A 24,893-nucleotide genomic window follows, 5' to 3' on the forward strand; every position below is an offset into this window, starting at 1 on the left:
GTGTGTGTGTGTGTGTGTGTGTGTGTCTCACCTGCACAGCAGACACATGGCGATGAAGCAGTGTGTGTGTGTGTGTGTGTGTGTGTGTGTGTGTGTGTGTGTGTGTGTGCGTCTCACCTGCACAGCAGACACATGGCGATGAAGCAGTGTGTGTGTGTGTGTGTGTGTGTGTGTGTGTGCGTCTCACCTGCACAGCAGACACATGGCGATGAAGCAGAGTGTGTGTGTGTGTGTATGTGTGTGTGTGTGTGTCTCACCTGCACAGCAGACACATGGCGATGAAGCAGTGTGTGTGTGTGTGTGTGTGTGTGTATGTATGTGTGTGTGTGTGTGTGTGTGTGTGTGTGTGTGTGTGTGTGTGTGTGTGTGTGTGTGTGCGTGTGTCTCACCTGCACAGCAGACACATGGCGATGAAGCAGTGTGTGTGTGTGTGTGTGTGTGTGTGTGTGTGTGTGTGTGTCTCACCTGCACAGCAGACACATGGCGATGAAGCAGTGTGTGTGTGTGTGTGTGTGTGTGTGTGTGTGTGTGTGTGTGTGTGTGTGTGTGTGTGTGTGTGTGTGTGTGTGTGTGGTGTGTGTGGTGTGTGTGTGTGTGTGTGTGTGTGTGTGTGTATGTATGTGTGTGTGTGTGTGTGTATGTATGTGTGCGTGTGTGCGTGTGTGTGTATGTATGTATGTGTGTGTGTGTGTGTGTGTCTCACCTGCACAGCAGACACATGGCGATGAAGCAAGCCGCGGGGTTTGCGATGTTGCTCAGGACCACGGACAGGTGATACGTGTCGCCCCCGTAGGGCAGGCAGCTGTAGGTCTGCACAGAGGGAAGGACCCCATTGGTCAAGGCGTTGGACACTCCCAGCAGCACCAGCAAGTACACGTTCCGTGGTGTCCAAAAGCTCGGCCCCCCGGCCTCGCCCTTCCCCGCCCCCTGCGCCTCCTCCTCCGGGCTTCTCAGCGGATAGGAGTCCTCCGACTCCTCGCCTTCCTGGGGGAAACCCGCCGCTGCCGGCTCCTTCTTGGCGCCCCCTTGCCAGGCCAGCAGGGTGGCAAACGCCAGCGTGGAGACGATGAGTAGGGAGAAGAGACCCCAGAAGTACGAGGACGCCGGGAAGTTCTCCTGCAGGTAGTGCGGCTCGGAGCCATTCCCCGCCGTGCCGTTGTGGCACTCCAACCGCCCCACGCCCTGCGCCAAGGCCAGCACGCAGGGGAACAGCGCGCTGAGGCCCTGCCCGATGAAGAAGCTGCGCACGTACTGCTGCGGGAAGCGGTACATGAACGGCAGGAAGGTGACGTTGGACGTACAGCAGCCCAGCGCCAACAGGAACGCCAGCAGCAGGTAGGGCACGCTGCGCGCCTCGCCCGCCACCGTCACCTGCCGGTCCCAGAACACGGCCAGGAAAGCCGCCGACACCAGGCTCAGCACGTGGATGGATCGGATGAGCCAGACCTCGGACAGCCGGCCGGGGGGGCAGAGCCGGTGAGACAGGGTCACGGCCAGGGGACCGGTGTTTCCCAGTGCGATGAGCACGGTGAGGAAGGCGGGCAGGTTCCAGCCTGGGGGGGGGGGGGGAAACAGAGACATTTACTGACCAGATGTTCTGCTCCTCTGGGGCCATCATGGCAACAGCACGTAAAGGGTTAACTCCCCTTCTCCTTGCCGGGGTGGGACAAGAAGAGACAGCATCAAGGGTATATAACTCCTCCTGATCCTCCTCCCAACGCCTTTCCCATGTATAATAAATAACCAAACCGTGGTGACCGCTCCGCCTCATATAATATCAATAATGTCAGGTGACAGGTGCTAAGGGGCAAATAATCGTCGTTTTAACAGAGAGGGTACAGAGAGAACCCCAAAAAGATCCTATATCCAGCACTCGCTGTGGAGAGGAGGAGGTGGGTGATTATTACTCCATGATACAGAATATCTCTGCAGATGGTCTATTGACCAGAGGCTGACCGTCAGCTGGCATATATCATTCATATAACAAGCAGGAGCGACAGACAGCACTCTGGGAAATGAGATACCTCCGGCAGGGTGCAATCGGAACCTAGGGGACCCCAAATCCCCTAAAATCATATACATACAAACACAAATGTTCCAGCACTCACTGTCTCTAAAGAAATAATGATAATTAACTACGGAATAAAGTCCAAGGAGACAGCGTGTGGGGGGGTGGGAGGGGAGACATCGGGCGGGGGGGTGGGAGGGGAGACATCGGGCGGGGGGGTGGGAGGGGAGACATCGGGCGGGGGGGTGGGAGGGGAGGGGAGACATTGTGCGGAGGGGTGGGAGGGGAGGGGAGACAGCGTGCGGGGGGGTGGGAGGGAAGACAGCGTGCGGGGGGGTGGGAGGGGAGGGGAGACAGCGTGCGGGGGGTGGGAGGGGAGGGGAGACAGCGTGAGGGAGGGTGGGAGGGGAGACAGCGTGAGGGAGGGTGGGAGGGGAGACAGCGTGAGGGAGGGTGGGAGGGGAGACAGCGTGAGGGAGGGTGGGAGGGGAGACAGCGTGAGGGAGGGTGGGAGGGGAGACAGCGTGAGGGAGGGTGGGAGGGGAGACGGCGTGTAGGGGGGGTGGGAGGGGAGACGGCGTGTGGGGGGGTGGGAGGGGAGACATTGTGCGGGGGGGTGGGAGGGGAGACATTGTGCGGGGGGGTGGGAGGGGAGGGGAGACATTGTGCGGAGGGGTGGGAGGGGAGGGGAGACATTGTGCGGAGGGGTGGGAGGGGAGGGGAGACAGCGTGCGGGGGGGTGGGAGGGGAGACAGCGTGCGGGGGGGGGTGGGAGGGGAGACAGCGTGTGGGGGGGTGGGAGGGGAGGGGAGACAGCGTGCGGGGGGGTGGGAGGGGAGACAGCGTGCGGGGGGGTGGGAGGGGAGACAGCGTGCGGGGGGGTGGGAGGGGAGACAGCGTGCGGGGGGTGGGAGGGGAGACAGCGTGCGGGGGGGTGGGAGGGGAGACAGCGTGCGGGGGGGTGGGAGGGCAGACAGCGTGTAGGGGGGTGGGAGGGGAGACAGCGTGAGGGAGGGGAGACGGCGTGTGGGGGGGTGGGAGGGGAGGGGAGACATTGTGCGGGGGGGTGGGAGGGGAGGGGAGACATTGTGCGGAGGGGTGGGAGGGGAGGGGAGACAGCGTGCGGGGGGGTGGGAGGGGAGACAGCGTGCGGGGGGGTGGGAGGGGAGACAGCGTGCGGGGGGGTGGGAGGGGAGACAGCGTGCGGGGGGGTGGGAGGGGAGACAGCGTGCGGGGGGGTGGGAGGGGAGACAGCGTGCGGGGGGGTGGGAGGGGAGACAGCGTGCGGGGGGGGTGGGAGGGGAGACAGCGTGTAGGGGGGTGGGAGGGGAGACAGCGTGAGGGAGGGGAGACGGCGTGAGGGAGGGGAGACGGCGTGTGGGGGGGTGGGAGGGGAGACATTGTGCGGAGGGGTGGGAGGGGAGGGGAGACAGCGTGCGGGGGGGTGGGAGGGGAGACAGCGTGCGGGGGGGTGGGAGGGGAGACAGCGTGCGGGGGGGTGGGAGGGGAGACGGCGTGCGGAGGGGTGGGAGGGGAGACGGCGTGCGGGGGGGTGGGAGGGGAGACGGCGTGCGGGGGGGTGGGAGGGGAGACGGCGTGCGGGGGGGTGGGAGGGGAGACGGCGTGCGGGGGGGTGGGAGGGGAGACGGCGTGCGGGGGGGTGGGAGGGGAGACGGCGTGCGGGGGGGTGGGAGGGGAGACGGCGTGAGGGAGGGTGGGAGGGGAGACGGCGTGAGGGAGGGTGGGAGGGGAGACGGCGTGAGGGAGGGTGGGAGGGGAGACGGCGTGAGGGAGGGTGGGAGGGGAGACGGCGTGAGGGAGGGTGGGAGGGGAGACGGCGTGAGGGAGGGTGGGAGGGGAGACGGCGTGAGGGAGGGTGGGAGGGGAGACGGCGTGAGGGAGGGTGGGAGGGGAGACAGCGTGAGGGAGGGTGGGAGGGGAGACAGCGTGAGGGAGGGTGGGAGGGAGGGGAGACAGCGTGAGGGAGGGTGGGAGGGAGGGGAGACAGCGTGAGGGAGGGTGGGAGGGAGGGGAGACAGCGTGAGGGAGGGTGGGAGGGGAGACAGCGTGAGGGAGGGTGGGAGGGGAGACAGCGTGAGGGAGGGTGGGAGGGGAGACAGCGTGAGGGAGGGTGGGAGGGGAGACAGCGTGAGGGAGGGTGGGAGGGGAGACAGCGTGAGGGAGGGTGGGAGGGGAGACAGCGTGAGGGAGGGTGGGAGGGGAGACAGCGTGAGGGAGGGTGGGAGGGAGGGGAGACAGCGTGAGGGAGGGTGGGAGGGAGGGGAGACAGCGTGAGGGAGGGTGGGAGGGAGGGAAGACAGCGTGAGGGAGGGTGGGAGGGAGGGGAGACAGCGTGAGGGGGGGTGGGAGGGAGGGGAGACAGCGTGAGGGAGGGTGGGAGGGGAGACAGCGTGAGGGAGGGTGGGAGGGGAGACAGCGTGAGGGAGGGTGGGAGGGGAGACAGCGTGAGGGAGGGTGGGAGGGGAGACAGCGTGAGGGAGGGTGGGAGGAGAGACAGCGTGAGGGAGGGTGGGAGGGGAGACGGCGTGTAGGGGGGGTGGGAGGGGAGACGGCGTGTAGGGGGGGTGGGAGGGGAGACGGCGTGTGTGGGGGTGGGAGGGGAAATGGCGTGTGGGGGGGTGGGAGGGGAGACAGCGTGTAGGGGGGTGGGAAGGGAAGACAGCGTGTGGGGGAGGGGAGACGGCATGTGGGGGGAGGGGAGAAAGCGTGTAGGGGGTGGGAGGGGAGACAGCGTGTAGTGGGGGTGGGAGGGGAGACGGCGTGTGGGGGGTGGGAGGGGAGACGGCGTGTGGGGGGGTGGGAGGGGAGACGGCGTGTGGGGGGGTGGGAGGGGAGACGGCGTGTGGGGGGTGGGAGGGGAGACAGCGTGAGGGAGGGTGGGAGGGGGGTGGGAGGGGAGACGGCGTGTAGGGGGGTGGGAGGGGAGACGGCGTGTGGGGGCGTGGGAGGGGAGACGGCGTGTGGGGGGGTGGGAGGGGAGACGGCGTGTGGGGGGGTGGGAGGGGAGACGGCGTGTGGGGGGGAGGGAGGGGAGACGGCGTGTGGGGGGTGGGAGGGGAGACGGCATGTGGGGGGGTGGGAGGGGAGACGGCGTGTGGGGGGTGGGAGTGGAGAAGGCGTGTGGGGGGGTGGGAGTGGAGACGGCGTGTGGGGGGGTGGGAGGGGAGACGGCGTGTGGGGGGGTGGGAGGGGAGACGGCATGTGGTGGGGCGGGAGGGGAGTGGAGACGGCGTGTGGGGGGGTGGAGACGGCGTGTGGGGGGGTGGGAGTGGAGACAGCATGTGGTGGGGCGGGAGGGGAGTGGAGACGGCGTGTGGGGGGGTGGAGACGGCGTGTGGGGGGGTGGGAGGGCAGTGGAGACGGCGGGAGGGGAAACAGCGTGTGGGGGGGTGGGAGGGGAGACAGCGTGTGGGGGGGTGGGAGTGGAGACAGCGTGTGGTGGGGCGGGAGGGGAGTGGAGACGGCGTGTGGGGGGGTGGGAGGGGAAACAGCGTGTGGGGGGGTGGGAGGGGAGACAGCGTGGGGAGTGAGATGGGGTACAAGAGCAGTGAAAGCACCCACAGATGGGGCAGTGCCCACTCAGACAGTGGGGGGTAGTTTGATCCGGCTGCACTCACCTTCCGGCAGCTCCTTAACCACCACGGGCAGCTCCACCCACAGAGAGTTCACGGACACCCAGGACCCCATGCCGAAGAGCGCCACCAGGACGTGCGTGAGCACCGAGCTCCAGGCCACGGACACCGCCATGTGCAGGACACTGTGTGGGGGGAACACCGCGGGGACACGTGAAGACGGACACCGATTGGCCACGGCACGGTCCTCTCTCCACCCGGCAAACAGCCCACCCTATTAACACGCAGTGCGGGCGTGTTGGTGAGCGCGCGCTCCGTGCGACACGGCTTATACTCTCACACTCACTATTCACACGCAGTGCGGGCGTGTTGGTGAGTGCGCGCTCCGTGGCTTATACGCTCACACTCACTATTCACACGCAGTGCGGACGCGTTGGTGAGTGCGCGCTCCGTGTGACACGGCTTATACTCTCACACTCACTATTCACACGCAGTGCGGGCGTGTTGGTGAGTGCGCGCTCCGTGGCTTATACGCTCACACTCACTATTTATCTTATTCCTAAACCCATCGCAATTCTCAGCAAGGGGAGGAAACACTCCGTGCTGGTACCCGGGGGGGGGGGGGGGGAGTAACCGTAGTAATAGTCAGCTACACGACACAGAGACTCCGTGTGTGTCACGCCTGTATGCCCGCAGACCTGGCAGGACCCCAGTACTGAGGTGGGAACGGTATGACACCACACACCCACAGCAGTGGGAGCACGCCCGGAGTGTGGTATAGCGTTGCTGGGCCTGTTGGAAGAGTGTTAGTATGTACTTGCAACGCTTGGGGATGTCCGCAAGAGTCGAGTCCGTTTGCCAATGTTCGGGAGTCCAGAGGGTAGAGTCGTCAGAGGATAAGCCAGGTCCTAGGAAGCCAGAGGTCAGCAAGGTAGTGTGCGTAGCAGGGTTCACAGGGATACCAGAGAGCAGAGTAGTCCAGGACAAGCAGGGGTCAGGAGCCAGGGAAATCCAAGATAGCACAGGAGCAGGAAACACAGGAACGTAGAGAGAGAGCACAGCATAGGTCAGCACACACAGGGAAACAGGAACTATGCAGAGCGAGGAAGAGGTGGACAGGCAGGGATTATAAAGGGAGGTGCACCAATGGCAGAGAGGGGAGAAGTAGAGAGAGAAGTGGGAGAGGGCAGAGATAGGTCAGGGAGAGAAGAGGAGGAGCCAGAAGGGGCAGACAGGGGAATGGCCTGTAAGGCTTGGGAGGCGGAGACAGGGGAAACGTGATAAGAGGAGTCTGTGCGCGCGCCCCCTGTAAACTGGGGAAGCGCGCGCACAGGCTGCAACACAGGAGCGGCCCGCACGGAGCAAGGGAAGGCCGCAGGAGAGGGAGGAAGCCAAAAGGGGAACGCGCCCGTAACCTGCGCCCGCGCGATGGCGAGCAACGGCAGAGCAGAGGGATCAGGTGAGTCAGCGGAGGGGCAAGTGAGCGCGCAGTCCATGGGCTGCGGGAGCGGCCGAGTCGGGCGCGTCACCAGGCGCGCGGAGCGCCGCAGGTACCACGCAGGGAGGGGGCGACGGGACGGATGCCACCACAGGGGAAGGTGATGCGGGCACTGCAGGAGAAAGGGAACGGTGAGGATCGTAACAGGGACCGCGTGGGCATGCGGGACCTGCGGGGTACGCGCTGCGGCAAAGGGAGAGAGGTGGAGGGTAAAGGAGTGGCTTGGGAAGGAGTAGGAAGGGCAACAGGAGACGGGAGAGAGGGACCAGGAAGGGAAGGAAACTCCTGAGTCGTCACAGAGTGTTACACGGTAAGGAACACGGAAGTCTCATGTGCGTCTGATCTTTCTGCACGCTATGAAGACGCTTGGATCGATGGTTCAGATCACGCACAGTAAGGTTACGATTATACCGGCTCCGGATGGGCGTGCGCGCCATCCGGTGACGTCACCGCGCCGATCAGGCAAAGCGGCATGTGCACTGCAGCCAGGAGACAGGGAGGCGTGGTGGAGGCATGGCCGTGAGCGGATCAGTCTCATTGGCTGAACCCTCCAATCGTATCCCCATTCCCTGCCTCGCTACCCAGAACTTACTCTGTACCTCCCCCTGCCAAACCCTCCAATCGTATCCCCATTCCCTGCCTCCCTACCCAGAACTTCCTCTGTACCTCCCCCTGCCAAACCCTCCAATCATGTCCCCATTCCCTGCCTCCCTACCCAGAACTTCCTCTGTACCTCCCCCTGCCAAACCCTCCAATCATGTCCCCATTCCCTGCCTTCCTACCCAGAACTTCCTCTGTACCTCCCCCCGCCAAACCCTCCAACTGGATCCCAAATTCCCTGCCTCCCTACCCAGAACTTCCTCTGTACCTCCCCCTGCCAAACCCTCCAACCATGTCCCCATTCCCTGCCTCCCTACCCAGAACTTACTCTGTACCTCCCCCTGCCAAACCCTCCAACCGTGTCCCCATTCCCTGCCTCCCTACCCAGAACTTCCTCTGTACCTCCCCCTGCCAAACCCTCCAACTGGATCCCCATTCCCTGCCTCCCTACCCAGAACTTCCTCTGTACCTCCCCCTGCCAAAACCTCCAACCATGGCCCCATTCCCTGCCTTGCTACCCAGAACTTCCTCTGTACCTCCCCCTGCCAAACCCACCAATCATGTCTCCATTCTCTGCCTCCCTACCCAGAACTTCCTCTGTACCTCCCCCTGCCAAACCCTCCAACCGTGTCCCCATTCCCTGCCTTGCTACCCAGAACTTCCTCTGTACCTCCCCCTGCCAAACCCACCAATCATGTCCCCATTCCCTGCCTCCCTACCCAGAACTTCCCCTGTACCTCCCACTGCCAAACCCTCCAATCATGTCTCCATTCCCTGCCTCCCTACCCAGAACTTCCTCTGTACCTCCCCCTGCCAAACCCACCAATCGTGTCCCCATTCCCTGCCTCCCTACCCAGAACTTACTCTGTACCTCCCCCTGCCAAACCCTCCAACCGTGTCCCCATTCCCTGCCTCCCTACCCAGAACTTCCTCTGTACCTCCCCCTGCCAAACCCTCCAACTGGATCCCCATTCCCTGCCTCCCTACCCAGAACTTCCTCTGTACCTCCCCCTGCCAAACCCTCCAACTGTGTCCCCATTCCCTGCCTCCCTACCCAGAACTTCCTCTGTACCTCCCCCTGCCAAACCCTCCAATCATGTCCCCATTCCCTGCCTCCCTACCCAGAACTTCCTCTGTACCTCCCCCTGCCAAACCCTCCAACCGTGTCCCCATTCCCTGCCTCCCTACCCAGAACTTCCTCTGTACCTCCCCCTGCCAAACCCTACAATCGTGTCCCCATTCCCTGCCTCCCTACCCAGAACTTCCTCTGTACCTCCCCCTGCCAAACCCTCCAATCATGTCCCCATTCCCTGCCTCCCTACCCAGAACTTCCTCTGTACCTCCCCCTGCCAAACCCTCCAATCGTGTCCCCATTCCCTGCCTCCCTACCCAGAACTTACTCTGTACCTCCCCCTGCCAAACCCTCCAATCATGTCCCCATTCCCTGCCTCCCTACCCAGAACTTCCTCTGTACCCCCCCCTGCCAAACACTCCAATCGTGTCCCCATTCCCTGCCTCCCTACCCAGAACTTCCTCTGTACCTCCCCCTGCCAAACCCTCCAATCATGTCCCCATTCCCTGCCTCCCTACCCAGAACTTCCTCTGTACCTCCCCCTGCCAAACCCTCCAATCGTGTCCCCATTCCCTGCCTCCCTACCCAGAACTTACTCTGTACCTCCCCCTGCCAAACCCTCCAATCATGTCCCCATTCCCTGCCTCCCTACCCAGAACTTCCTCTGTACCCCCCCCTGCCAAACACTCCAATCGTGTCCCCATTCCCTGCCTCCCTACCCAGAACTTCCTCTGTACCTCCCCCTGCCAAACCCTCAAACCGTGTCCCCATTCCCTGCCTCCCTACCCAGAACTTCCTCTGTACCTCCCCCTGCCAAACCCTCCAATCGTATCCCCATTCCCTGCCTCCCTACCCAGAACTTCCTCTGTACCTCCCCCTGCCAAACCCACCAATCGTATCCCCATTCCCTGCCTCCCTACCCAGAACTTCCTCTGTACCTCCCCCTGCCAAACCCTCCAACCGTGTCCCCATTCCCTGCCTCCCTACCCAGAACTTCCCCTGTACCTCCCCCTGCCAAACCCTCCAATCATGTCCCCATTCCCTGCCTCCCTACCCAGAACTTCCTCTGTACCTCCCCCTGCCAAACCCTCCAACTGTGTCCCCATTCCCTGCCTCCCTACCCAGAACTTCCTCTGTACCTCCCCCTGCCAAACCCTCCAATCATGTCCCCATTCCCTGCCTCCCTACCCAGAACTTCCTCTGTACCTCCCCCTGCCAAACCCTCCAACCGTGTCCCCATTCCCTGCCTCCCTACCCAGAACTTCCTCTGTACCTCCCCCTGCCAAACCCTCCAATCGTGTCCCCATTCCCTGCCTCCCTATCCAGAACTTCCTCTGTACCTCCCCCTGCCAAACCCTCCAATCATGTCCCCATTCCCTGCCTCCCTACCCAGAACTTCCTCTGTACCTCCCCCTGCCAAACCCTCCAATCGTGTCCCCATTCCCTGCCTCCCTACCCAGAACTTCCTCTGTACCTCCCCCTGCCAAACCCTCCAATCATGTCCCCATTCCCTGCCTCCCTACCCAGAACTTCCTCTGTACCTCCCCCTGCCAAACACTCCAATCGTGTCCCCATTCCCTGCCTCCCTACCCAGAACTTCCTCTGTACCTCCCCCTGCCAAACCCTCCAATCGTGTCCCCATTCCCTGCCTCCCTACCCAGAACTTCCTCTGTACCTCCCCCTGCCAAACCCACCAATCGTATCCCCATTCCCTGCCTCCCTACCCAGAACTTCCTCTGTACCTCCCCCTGCCAAACCCTCCAACTGGATCCCCATTCCCTGCCTCCCTACCCAGAACTTCCTCTGTACCTCCCCCTGCCAAACCCTCCAACCGTGTCCCCATTCCCTGCCTCCCTACCCAGAACTTCCTCTGTACCTCCCCCTGCCAAACCCTCCAATTATGTCCCCATTCCCTGCCTCCCTACCCAGAACTTCCTCTGTACCTCCCCCTGCCAAACCCTCCAATCGTGTCCCCATTCCCTGCCTCCCTACCCAGAACTTCCTCTGTACCTCCCCCTGCCAAACCCTCCAACCGTGTCCCCATTCCCTGCCTCCCTACCCAGAACTTCCTCTGTACCCCCCCTGCCAAACCCTCCAATCATGTCTCCATTCCCTGCCTCCCTACCCAGAACTTCCTCTGTACCTCCCCCTGCCAAACCCACCAATCATGTCCCCATTCCCTGCCTCCCTACCCAGAACTTCCTCTGTACCTCCCCCTGCCAAACCCTCCAATCGTGTCCCCATTCCCTGCCTCCCTACCCAGAACTTCCTCTGTACCTCCCCCTGCCAAACCCACCAATCGTATCCCCATTCCCTGCCTCCCTACCCAGAACTTCCTCTGTACCTCCCCCTGCCAAACCCTCCAACCGTGTCCCCATTCCCTGCCTCCCTACCCAGAACTTCCTCTGTACCTCCCCCTGCCAAACCCACCAATCGTATCCCAATTCCCTGCCTCCCTACCCAGAACTTCCTCTGTACCTCCCCCTGCCAAACCCTCCAACCGTGTCCCCATTCCCTGCCTCCCTACCCAGAACTTCCTCTGTACCTCCCCCTGCCAAACCCTCCAATCGTGTCCCCATTCCCTGCCTCCCTACCCAGAACTTCCTCTGTACCTCCCCCTGCCAAACCCTCCAACTGGATCCCCATTCCCTGCCTCCCTACCCAGAACTTCCTCTGTACCTCCCCCTGCCAAACCCTCCAACCGTGTCCCCATTCCCTGCCTCCCTACCCAGAACTTCCTCTGTACCTCCCCCTGCCAAACCCTCCAATTATGTCCCCATTCCCTGCCTCCCTACCCAGAACTTCCTCTGTACCTCCCCCTGCCAAACCCTCCAATCGTGTCCCCATTCCCTGCCTCCCTACCCAGAACTTCCTCTGTACCTCCCCCTGCCAAACCCTCCAACCGTGTCCCCATTCCCTGCCTCCCTACCCAGAACTTCCTCTGTACCCCCCCTGCCAAACCCTCCAATCATGTCTCCATTCCCTGCCTCCCTACCCAGAACTTCCTCTGTACCTCCCCCTGCCAAACCTACCAATCATGTCCCCATTCCCTGCCTCCCTACCTAGAACTCTCTGTGCTACGCCTCCCACACACAGTACATTAGAGATGACGATTAACCCTTTGTAGCAGATTACCTGTCACTGTGCTGGGCGTCTAGATTCGTTTTTCCAAAAAGCAGGGGGGAACAAACTTGTCTGAAGTTCCCACAGTGTGCCGGTCTCTCTGGGAGAGAGAGAGCTCCACGAAGAACGCCCACAGTGTGCCGGTCTCTCTGGGAGAGAGAGAGCTCCACGAAGAACGCCCACAGTGTGCCGGTCTCTCTGGGAGAGAGAGAGCTCCACGAAGAACGCCCACAGTGTGCCGGTCTCTCTGGGAGAGAGAGAGCTCCACGAAGAACACCCACAGTGTGACGGTCTCTCTGGGAGAGAGAGAGCTCCACGAAGAACGCCCACAGTGTGCCGGTCTCTCTGGGAGAGAGAGAGCTCCACGAAGAACGCCCACAGTGTGACGGTCTCTCTGGGAGAGAGAGCTCCACGAAGAACGCCCACAGTGTGACGGTCTCTCTGGGAGAGAGAGAGCCCCACGAAGAACGAGTGACACAGATGAATCTGAGAGAGTAGGAGAGAGTGACAATGAGAGAGGGAAAACGTGACACAGATTCTGTCCCTCACACCGCAGGGTGACAGTGACACTGATGGGTCACGTGACATGGTGTGTCCCTCACACCGCAGGGTGACACAGATGGGTCACGTGACATGGTGTGTCCCTCAAACCGCAGGGTGACATAGTGACACTGAAGGGTCACGTGACATGGTGTGTCCCTCACACCGCAGGGTGACAGTGACACTGAAGGGTCACGTGACGGTGTGTCCCTCACACCGCAGGGTGACATAGTGACACTGAAGGGTCACGTGACATGGTGTGTCCCTCACACCGCAGGGTGACATAGTGACACTGAAGGGTCACGTGACATGGTGTGTCCCTCACACCGCAGGGTGACATAGTGACACTGAAGGGTCACGTGACATGGTGTGTCCCTCACACCGCAGGGTGACAGTGACACTGAAGGGTCACGTGACGGTGTGTCCCTCACACCGCAGGGTGACAGTGACACAGAAGGGACAAGTGCCTGCAGCACATTGTAAGTAGCTGAAGTTTAAAAGGAAGGACCTCTTATCCTAACAGATCATCTTCTCTCCTCAGGTAAAATCCACCTTTGAACTATGTCTCATTTAACCCTTAATAAATGGAAGCTTTCACACTTAGGCAGGGAACACCCTGTGTAGGATAAACATCTGTTTGAATGGCCTCACATGTGCTAATTAAGCAGGCTGAACTTGAGGCCTCGGGCATGGTCAGCGCTTATACGCTGACCCGTGCTGAGGCGCGCTGCTGCTCGGCACTGAGCCCCTGCAGCCGCAATGAGAGCGGCTCTAGCAGGGGCTCGCGCACGCGTCAGCACGCTTGGGGAAGCGTGTGTCTCACCGAGTCTGGAGATTTCCCTGCTTGCCGGAGCACAGGGCCGGTCACATGTTCCTCTCTGTGCAGGACTTCTTTCTCTCTCACTCCCTGCTTCTCTTTGCTATAACTGAGACCTGGCTCACTCAGTCTGACTCTGCTCTGGAAGCTGCCCTCTCTTATGGTGGCCTTTCCTTCTCCCACACTCCGCGCCCTGATGGCAGGGGTGGAGGCGTGGGGCTCCTGCTCTCCTCTCTCTGCCGTTACCGAACCCTTCCTATTCCCCCCTCTCTTGCTTTTCCCTCCTTTGAGGCTCACACTGTCCAGATCTTCTCTCCTCTCCCTGTCCATGTGGCGGTCATCTATCGCCCACCTACCTCTACTCATCCCCCTTCTGCCTTTCTCTCTCACTTTGAATCCTGGCTCTCTTTCTTTCTCTCCTCAGGCTCCCCTGTTCTTCTCCTTGGGGACTTCAATTGCCACATTGATGACCCCTCTCTCCCTTGGGCTTCCCGCTTTCTCTCTCTAACCTCTTCTTTTGGCCTTCAACAGTGGACTGCAGCCAGCACCCACAAGGATGGCCACTACTTAGACCTGGTTTTCACTAAAAACTTCTCTCTCTCCGATTTCTCCATTTCCCCTTTTACTATCTCTGACCATCACCTCATTTCATTCTCTCTCTCTCGCTTCTCCCCTTCCCACCTCCATCTACCCCCCGGTTCTGCAGAAACCTGCGCTCTATTCACTTACCTGACTTTGAGTCCACTTTACGCTCCTCCCTCTCCTCTCTCAGCTCTGCTACAGACCCTGACAACCTGGTCAGGAACTATAACTCTGCCTTATTCTCCTCTCTTGATCTACATGCCCCACTTTCTCTCTGCCACCCTCGCCCTTCTAACCCCAGACCCTGGCTAAATTCCCACACGCATGCTGCGTTCCTCCACTCGTTCCTCTGAACGCCTCTGGAGGAAATCTCACACTCCCGCAGACTTCCTTCACTACAAATTTATGCTATCCTGTTTCAACACTGCCCTCTCGCAAGCTAAACAAACCTACTTTTCGTCACTAATCAACACACACAAGTCTAACCCACGCCGACTGTTCTCTGTCTTTGACTCTCTCCTCAAACCACCCTCAGCTGCCTCTCCTTCCTCCATCTCAGCTCAGGACTTTGCTGACTATTTTAAGAAAAAGGTGGAATCCATACCTCAGAACATCCCGTCTGTTTCTTCTTCCCATCCTACACCTCTTCCTAACTCTCCTCCTGCCTTCCTTGACTCTTTTTCCGCTGTCTCAGAGGAGGATGTGTCATTGTTGATCTCCTCTTCTCCCTCTACCACTTGCTCTCTTGACCCCATTCCCTCCCATCTCCTATAACCTCTTGGTCCTACTATAATCCCTACGCTCACACACATTTTTATCTCCTCCCTCTGCTCTGGAACACCGTGGACCTCCCTCTTCTCCTTCACATTCTCCATACTCTTGGTATTCGAAACAAAGCTCTATCATGGATCTCCTCTTACCTCTCCCATCGTAATTTCAGTGTCTCTTCTGCTAACACCTCCTCCTCCTCTATTGATCTCTCTGTGGGGGTATCCCAGGGCTCTGTCCTGGGACCTCTTCTCTTTTCTCTGTACACACTCTCTCTAGGTGACCTAATAACATCTCTTGGGTTTAAATATCACCTCTATGCTGACGACACACAAATATACTTTTCAACACCTGACCTTACACCTGCTGTACAAACATACAGAACACCTACAAGCTCATATTGAACCCCCAAAATAACCACAAAATAACCACAACATATATATAAGCATATAAGTTTCACAGAGGAGTGCTACTGAGCATAGCAATATATATATGTATAAATAACTGCCGTGCAGTTGGCTCAAGGGCTTACAACAATTTGGCCAAAATGTTAAACTAAAACACCATTTTATTTATTAGTTATCTATACATGTATATTTAGGCACTGTACCGTATATAAGTTTTACTGGATGTGCACTGAGCTTTGTCTGTGTTTTACGTTATGTCTTTGGTTTTAAATATATATATTGCCATGCTCAGTAGCACTCCTCTGTGAAACTTATATGCTTATATATATGTTGTGGTTATTTTGGGGGTTCAATATGAGCTTGTTAGGTGTCCAGTATGTTTTGCAATTCTTGTTCAGCTAGTCTTAGCTGATTGGAGGGTGGCAACCTCCTACCTAATTGAAGCTCACCCCTCCCACATTTAAATGGTTAAAAGCTCACTCCATAGCATCTCCCACTCTCAGGGGAACTTGCTTGCAGTATGGTTGTGACAACTCTAATACAGAGTGCTTTTCCTGGTAATGTACAGGTTAATAAAAGCTTCAATCAGACTTAGAACTTTTGCAACTAATATTGACAGATTTATTATAAATCATTCTTCCTGTTACTACACAGGTTATTAAGAATCTATATTAGTGTTAGGGACACTTGAAACCCTTGAAACAATTTGGCCAAAATGTTAAAGTAAAAGACCATTTTATTTATTAGTTATCTATACATGTATTTTTAGGCACTGTACCGTGTATAAGTTTTACTGGATGTGCACTGAGCTTTGTCTGTGTTTTATGTTATGTCTCTGGTTTTAAACACCTGCTGTACAAACCAAAGTTTCTGAATGTCTCTCTGCTATATCATCCTGGATGGCCCTCCGCCGACTTAAACTCAACATGGCAAAAACAGAGCTCCTCATACTTCCTCCCAAACCTGGCCCTACTACCTCCTTCCACATTACTGTTGGAAGTACGATCATTATTTTATTTTATTTATAAAATATTTTACGAGGAAGTAATAAATTGAGAGTTACCTCTCGTTTTCAAGAATGTCCTGGGCACAGAGTTAAGACAAATAATACATGGTTACAAGTACAGTTACATAATGAGCAGGGTATACATTATATACAAGACATTGCATGCACAGTTAGAAATAATATATATTATTGGCGTATGTAACAGATTAAAATGTGAGACAGCCTTAGATTTGAAAGAACTTAAACTGGTGGTGGATGTGAGAGTCTCTGGTAGGTTGTTCCAGTTTTGGGGTGCACGGAAGGAGAAGGAGGAACGTCCGGATACTTTGTTGAGCCTTGGGACCATGAACAGTCTTTTGGAGTCAGATCTCAGGTGATAGGTGCTGCAAGTGGTATGGGTGAGGAGCTTGTTCAGGTAGCTGGGTAGCTTGCCCAGAAAGTATTTGAAGGCAAGACAGGAAAGGTGAACTTTGCGCTTAGACTCGAGTTATGACCAATCTAGTTCTTTGAGCATTCACCCAGTAGCCCAAGCACGCTGCCTAGGGGTCACACTTGACTCCTCTCTCACATTCAAAACATTTCTAAAAACCTGTCGCTTTTTCCTCCGCAATATAACAAAGATACGCCCTTTCCTCTGTTGCGCGACTGCTAAAACTCTGACTCAGGCCCTCATTCTCTCCCGTCTTGATTACTGTAACCTCCTGCTGTCCAGCCTTCCTGCCTCTCACCTGTCTCCCCTACAATCTATCCTAAACGCTGCTTCCAGAATCACTCTACTCTTTCCTAGATCTGTCTCAGCATCTCCCCTCATGAAATCCCTCTCCTGGCTTCCGATCAAATCCCGCATCTCACACTCCATTCTTCTCCTCACTTTTAAAGCTTTACACTCTTCTGCCCCTCCTTACATCTCAGCCCTAATTTCTCGCTATGCACCATCCCGACTCTTGCGTTCTGCTCAAGGATGTCTTCTTTCTACCCCCTTTGTATCTAAAGCCCTCTCCCACCTTAAACCTTTCTCACTGACTGCCCCACACCTCTGGAATGCCCTTCCCCTCAGTACCCGACTAGCACCCTCTCTATCCACCTTTAAGACCCACCTTAAGACACACTTGCTTAAAGAAGCATATGAATAGCACTGTGGATATTCTGAACACACGATACATAAAGCTTGGCCCCCTGCAGACGCACTTACCAGAACTCCCTCCTACTGTCTCTGTACGTTCTCCCTACCTACCAATTAGACTGTAAGCTCCTCGGGGCAGGGACTCCTCTTGCTTAATGTTATGTTTATGTCTAAAGCACTTATTCCCATGACCTGTTATTTATATTATCTGTTATTTATATGATTACCACATGTATTACTACTGTGAAGCGCTATGTACATTAATGGCGCTATATAAATAAAGACATACAATTCAAGTGACACAGAGTCTGTCCCTCACATTGCAGGGTGACACAGAAGGGACACGTGACACAGAGCCTGTCCCTCGAACGTAGAGTGACAGAAGGGACACGTGATACGGAGTCTGTCTCTCACACCGCAGGGTGACACGTGACACGGAGTCAGCCCCTCACACCGCAGGATGACACAGAAGGGACAGGTGATACAGAGTCTGTCCCTCACACCGCAGGGTGACACAGAAGGAACACGTGACAAGGAGTCTGTCCCTCACACCGCAGGGTGACACAGTAGGGACACGTGACATGGAGTCTGTCCCTCACACCGCAGGGTGACACAGAGTCTGTCCCTCACACCGCAGGGTGACACAGAAGGGACACGTGACACAGAGTCTGTCCCTCACACCGCAGGGTGACACAGAGTCTGTCCCTCACACCGCAGGGTGACACAGAAGGGACACGTGACACAGAGTCTGTCCCTCACACCGCAGGGTGACACAGAAGGGACACGTGACACAGAGTCAGTCCCTCACACCGCAGGGTGACACAGAAGGGACACGTGACACGGAGTCTGTCCCTCACACCGCAGGGTGACACAGAGTCTGTCCCTCACACCGCAGGGTGACACAGAAGGGACACGTGATACAGAGTCTGTCCCTCACACCGCAGGGTGACACAGAAGGGGCACGTGACACAGAGTCTGTCCCTCACACCGCAGGGCGACACAGTAGGGACACGTGATACAGAGTCAGTCCCTCACACCGCAGGGTGACACAGAAGGGACACGTGACACGGAGTCTGTCCCTCACACCACAGGGTGACACAGAAGGGACACGTGACACGGAGTCTGTCCCTCACACCGCAGGGTGACACAGAAGGGACACGTGATACGGAGTCTGTCCCTCACACCACAGGGTGACACAGAAGGGACACGTGATACAGAGTCTGTCCCTCACACCGCAGGGTGACACAGAAGGGACACGTGACACGGAGTCAGTCCCTCACACCGCAGGGTGACACAGAAGGGACACGTGACACGGAGTCAGTCCCTCACACCGCAGGTTGACACAGAAGGGACATGTGATACAGAGTCTGTCCCTCACACCGCAGGGTGACACAGAAGGGACACGTGATACAGAATCTGTCCCTCACACCGCAGGGTGACACAGAAGGGACACGTGACACGGAGTCTGTCCCTCACACCGCAGGGTGACACAGAGTCTGTCCCTCACACCGCAGGGTGACACAGAAGGGACACGTGACACGGCGTCTGTCCCTCACACCGCAGGGTGACACAGAGTCTGTCCTTCACACCGCAGGGTGACACAGAAGGGACACGTGATACAGAGTCTGTCCCTCACACCGCAGGGTGACACAGAAGGGACACGTGATACAGAGTCTGTCCCTCACACCGCAGGGTGACACAGAAGGGACACGTGACACGGAGTCTGTCCCTCACACCGCAGGGTGACACAGAGTCTGTCCCTCACACCGCAGGGTGACACAGAGTCTGTCCCTCACACCGCAGGGTGACACAGAAGGGACACGTGCTACAGAGTCTGTCCCTCACACCGCAGGGTGACACAGAAGGGACACGTGACACAGAGTCAGTCCCTCACACCGCAGGGTGACACAGAAGGGACATGTGATACAGAGTCTGTCCCTCACACGGCAGGGTGACACAGTAGGGACACGTGACACGGAGTCTGTCCCTCACACCGCAGGGTGGCACAGAAGGGACACGTGATACAGAGTCTGTCCCTCACACCGCAGGGTTACACAGTAGGGACACGTGACACGGAGTCTGTCCCTCACACCGCAGGGTGACACAGAAGGGACACGTGACACGGAGTCTGTCCCTCACACCGCAGTGTGACACAGAAGGGACACGTGACACGGAGTCTGTCCCTCACACCGCAGGGTGACACAGAGTCTGTATCTCACACCGCAGGGTGACACAGAAGGGACACGTGATACAGAGTATGTCCCTCACACCGTAGGGTGACACAGAAGGGACACGTGACACGGAGTCAGTCCCTCACACCGCAGGGTGACACAGAAGGGACACGTGATACAGAGTCTGTCCCTCACACCGCAGGGTGACACAGAAGGGACACGTGACACGGAGTCTGTCCCTCACACCGCAGGGTGACACAGAGTCTGTCCCTCACACCGCAGGGTGACACAGAAGGGACACGTGATACGGAGTCTGTCCCTCACACCACAGGGTGACACAGAAGGGACACGTGATACAGAGTCTGTCCCTCACACCGCAGGGTGACACAGAAGGGACACGTGACACGGAGTCAGTCCCTCACACCGCAGGGTGACACAGAAGGGACACGTGACACGGAGTCAGTCCCTCACACCGCAGGTTGACACAGAAGGGACATGTGATACAGAGTCTGTCCCTCACACCGCAGGGTGACACAGAAGGGACACGTGATACAGAATCTGTCCCTCACACCGCAGGGTGACACAGAAGGGACACGTGACACGGAGTCTGTCCCTCACACCGCAGGGTGACACAGAGTCTGTCCCTCACACCGCAGGGTGACACAGAAGGGACACGTGACACGGAGTCTGTCCCTCACACCGCAGGGTGACACAGAGTCTGTCCTTCACACCGCAGGGTGACACAGAAGGGACACGTGATACAGAGTCTGTCCCTCACACCGCAGGGTGACACAGAAGGGACACGTGATACAGAGTCTGTCCCTCACACCGCAGGGTGACACAGAAGGGACACGTGACACGGAGTCTGTCCCTCACACCGCAGGGTGACACAGAGTCTGTCCCTCACACCGCAGGGTGACACAGAAGGGACACGTGCTACAGAGTCTGTCCCTCACACCGCAGGGTGACACAGAAGGGACACGTGACACAGAGTCAGTCCCTCACACCGCAGGGTGACACAGAAGGGACATGTGATACAGAGTCTGTCCCTCACACGGCAGGGTGACACAGTAGGGACACGTGACACGGAGTCTGTCCCTCACACCGCAGGGTGGCACAGAAGGGACACGTGATACAGAGTCTGTCCCTCACACCGCAGGGTTACACAGTAGGGACACGTGACACGGAGTCTGTCCCTCACACCGCAGGGTGACACAGAAGGGACACGTGACACGGAGTCTGTCCCTCACACCGCAGTGTGACACAGAAGGGACACGTGACACGGAGTCTGTCCCTCACACCGCAGGGTGACACAGAGTCTGTATCTCACACCGCAGGGTGACACAGAAGGGACACGTGATACAGAGTCTGTCCCTCACACCGTAGGGTGACACAGAAGGGACACGTGACACGGAGTCAGTCCCTCACACCGCAGGGTGACACAGAAGGGACACGTGATACAGAGTCTGTCCCTCACACCGCAGGGTGACACAGAAGGGACACGTGACACGGAGTCTGTCCCTCACACCGCAGGGTGACACAGAGTCTGTCCCTCACACCGCAGGGTGACACAGAGTCTGTATCTCACACCGCAGGGTGACACAGAAGGGACACGTGATACAGAGTCTGTCCCTCACACCGTAGGGTGACACAGAAGGGACACGTGACACGGAGTCAGTCCCTCACACCGCAGGGTGACACAGAAGGGACACGTGATACAGAGTCTGTCCCTCACACCGCAGGGTGACACAGAAGGGACACGTGACACGGAGTCTGTCCCTCACACCGCAGGGTGACACAGAGTCTGTCCCTCACACCGCAGGGTGACACAGAAGGGACACGTGCTACAGAGTCTGTCCCTCACACCGCAGGGTGACACAGAAGGGACACGTGACACGGAGTCAGTCCCTCACACCGCAGGGTGACACAGAAGGGACACGTGACACGGAGTCAGTCCCTCACACCGCAGGTTGACACAGAAGGGACATGTGATACAGAGTCTGTCCCTCACACCGCAGGGTGACACAGAAGGGACACGTGATACAGAATCTGTCCCTCACACCGCAGGGTGACACAGAAGGGACACGTGACACGGAGTCTGTCCCTCACACCGCAGGGTGACACAGAAGGGACACGTGATACAGAGTCTGTCCCTCACACCGCAGGGTGACACAGAAGGGACACGTGATACAGAGTCTGTCCCTCACACCGTAGGGTGACACAGAAGGGACACGTGACACGGAGTCAGTCCCTCACACCGCAGGGTGACACAGAAGGGACACGTGATACAGAGTCTGTCCCTCACACCGCAGGGTGACACAGAAGGGACACGTGACACGGAGTCTGTCCCTCACACCGCAGGGTGACACAGAGTCTGTCCCTCACACCGCAGGGTGACACAGAGTCTGTCCCTCACACCGCAGGGTGACACAGAGTCTGTATCTCACACCGCAGGGTGACACAGAAGGGACACGTGACACGGAGTCAGTCCCTCACACCGCAGGGTGACACAGAAGGGACACGTGACATGGAGTCTGTCCCTCACACCGCAGGGTGACACAGAAGGGACACGTGATACAGAGTCTGTCCCTCACACCGTAGGGTGACACAGAAGGGACACGTGACACGGAGTCAGTCCCTCACACCGCAGGGTGACACAGAAGGGACACGTGATACAGAGTCTGTCCCTCACACCGCAGGGTGACACAGAAGGGACACGTGACACGGAGTCTGTCCCTCACACCGCAGGGTGACACAGAGTCTGTCCCTCACACCGCAGGGTGACACAGAAGGGACACGTGCTACAGAGTCTGTCCCTCACACCGCAGGGTGACACAGAAGGGACACGTGACACGGAGTCAGTCCCTCACACCGCAGGGTGACACAGAAGGGACACGTGACACGGAGTCAGTCCCTCACACCGCAGGTTGACACAGAAGGGACATGTGATACAGAGTCTGTCCCTCACACCGCAGGGTGACACAGAAGGGACACGTGATACAGAATCTGTCCCTCACACCGCAGGGTGACACAGAAGGGACACGTGACACGGAGTCTGTCCCTCACACCGCAGGGTGACACAGAGTCTGTCCCTCACACCGCAGGGTGACACAGAAGGGACACGTGACACGGAGTCTGTCCCTCACACCGCAGGGTGACACAGAGTCTGTCCTTCACACCGCAGGGTGACACAGAAGGGACACGTGATACAGAGTCTGTCCCTCACACCGCAGGGTGACACAGAAGGGACACGTGATACAGAGTCTGTCCCTCACACCGCAGGGTGACACAGAAGGGACACGTGACACGGAGTCTGTCCCTCACACCGCAGGGTGACACAGAGTCTGTCCCTCACACCGCAGGGTGACACAGAAGGGACACGTGCTACAGAGTCTGTCCCTCACACCGCAGGGTGACACAGAAGGGACACGTGACACAGAGTCAGTCCCTCACACCGCAGGGTGACACAGAAGGGACATGTGATACAGAGTCTGTCCCTCACACGGCAGGGTGACACAGTAGGGACACGTGACACGGAGTCTGTCCCTCACACCGCAGGGTGGCACAGAAGGGACACGTGATACAGAGTCTGTCCCTCACACCGCAGGGTTACACAGTAGGGACACGTGACACGGAGTCTGTCCCTCACACCGCAGGGTGACACAGAAGGGACACGTGACACGGAGTCTGTCCCTCACACCGCAGTGTGACACAGAAGGGACACGTGACACGGAGTCTGTCCCTCACACCGCAGGGTGACACAGAGTCTGTATCTCACACCGCAGGGTGACACAGAAGGGACACGTGATACAGAGTCTGTCCCTCACACCGTAGGGTGACACAGAAGGGACACGTGACACGGAGTCAGTCCCTCACACCGCAGGGTGACACAGAAGGGACACGTGATACAGAGTCTGTCCCTCACACCGTAGGGTGACACAGAAGGGACACGTGACACGGAGTCTGTCCCTCACACCGCAGGGTGACACAGAAGGGACACGTGATACAGAGTCTGTCCCTCACACCGCAGGGTGACACAGAAGGGACACGTGACACGGAGTCTGTCCCTCACACCGCAGGGTGACACAGAGTCTGTCCCTCACACCGCAGGGTGACACAGAAGGGACACGTGCTACAGAGTCTGTCCCTCACACCGCAGGGTGACACAGAAGGGACACGTGACACAGAGTCAGTCCCTCACACGGCAGGGTGACACAGTAGGGACACGTGACACGGAGTCAGTCCCTCACACCGCAGGGTGACACAGAAGGGACACGTGCTACAGAGTCTGTCCCTCACACCGCAGGGTGGCACAGAAGGGACACGTGACACGGAGTCAGTCCCTCACACCGCAGGGTGGCACAGAAGGGACACGTGACACGGAGTCTGTCCCTCACACTGTAGGGTGACACAGAGTCTGTCCCTCACATCGCAGGGTGACACAGAAGGGACACGTGACACGGAGTCTGTCCCTCACACCGCAGTGTGACACAGAAGGGACACGTGACACGGAGTCTGTCCCTCACACCGCAGGGTGACACAGAGTCTGTATCTCACACCGCAGGGTGACACAGAAGGGACACGTGACACGGAGTCTGTCCCTCACACCACAGGGTGACACAGAGTCTGTGCCTCACACCGCAGGGTGACACGTGATACAGAGTCTGTGCCTCACACCGCAGGGTGACACAGAAGGGACACGTGATACAGAGTCTGTCCCTCACACCGTAGGGTGACACAGAAGGGACACGTGACACGGAGTCAGTCCCTCACACCGCAGGGTGACACAGAAGGGACACGTGATACAGAGTCTGTCCCTCACACCGCAGGGTGACACATAAGTGACACGTGATACAAAGTCTGTCCCTCACACCGCAGGGTGACACAGAAGGGACACGTGACACGGAGTCAGTCCCTCACACCGCAGGGTGAAACAGTAGGGACACGTGACACGGAGACTGTCCCTCACACCGCAGGGTGACACAGAGTCTGTCCCTCACACCGCAGGGTGACACAGAAGGGACACGTGACACGGAGTCTGTCCCTCACACCGCAGGGTGACACAGAAGGGAAACGTGAAACAGTCAGTCCCTCACACCGCAGGGTGACACAGAAGGGACACGTGACATGTAGTCAGTCCCTCACACCGCAGGGTGAAACAGTAAGGACACGTGACACGGAGTCTGTCCCTCACACCGCATGGTGACACAGAAAGGACACGTGACACGGAGTCTGTCCCTCACACCGCAGGGTGACACAGAAGGGACACGTGACACGGAGTCATACCTTTACACAAATCCGGCAGAGCTGTCCATGTCCGGCATCTTGGTCACCTTTGGGTGCCCTGTGAGAGGTGACACAGAAGTGACACAAAGTTCACGCAGAGCGGAGCTATAAACTAATCACGCAGATAAGGGCACGCACATTAACCCCAGAGGTGCCGGGGCAGAGACTGTGCAGGGATGGGAAGCACTGAACACAGAGGGGCAGTCACCTCTAGGGCTGGACACAGGGGCGAATGGGGGACAGGGTCACCTCTAAGGCTAGACACATGATGAGGGGTGGGGGTTAAGTCACCTCTAGGG

General features: G+C 58.2%; 1 protein-coding gene across 8 annotated transcripts in view; it reads right to left on the reverse strand.

The window, feature by feature from the left end:
• Nucleotides 1-24,893, reverse strand: part of LOC142484029 (solute carrier family 52, riboflavin transporter, member 2-like) — a 42,990-nt gene that overhangs the window by 17,099 nt on the left and 998 nt on the right. For 2 of the 8 annotated variants that reach the window (XM_075583996.1, XM_075583997.1), the window contains exons 2-5: nt 24,595-24,652; nt 11,907-12,380; nt 5,647-5,786; nt 704-1,553 (exon numbers count right to left, since the gene is read on the reverse strand). In XM_075583996.1, the coding sequence (XP_075440111.1) occupies nt 704-1,553; nt 5,647-5,776 (980 nt within the window). In that variant the 5' untranslated portion in view covers nt 5,777-5,786; nt 11,907-12,380; nt 24,595-24,652. Of the gene's footprint in view, nt 1-703; nt 1,554-5,646; nt 5,787-7,491; nt 7,579-11,906; nt 12,381-24,594; nt 24,653-24,893 lie in introns of all 8 variants that reach the window. The other 6 variants (XM_075584002.1, XM_075584003.1, XM_075584000.1 and 3 more) reach the window with 4 other exon arrangements.

Source organism: Ascaphus truei, unplaced genomic scaffold (assembly GCF_040206685.1).
Source record: "Ascaphus truei isolate aAscTru1 unplaced genomic scaffold, aAscTru1.hap1 HAP1_SCAFFOLD_431, whole genome shotgun sequence".
NCBI lineage: Eukaryota > Metazoa > Chordata > Amphibia > Anura > Ascaphidae > Ascaphus > Ascaphus truei.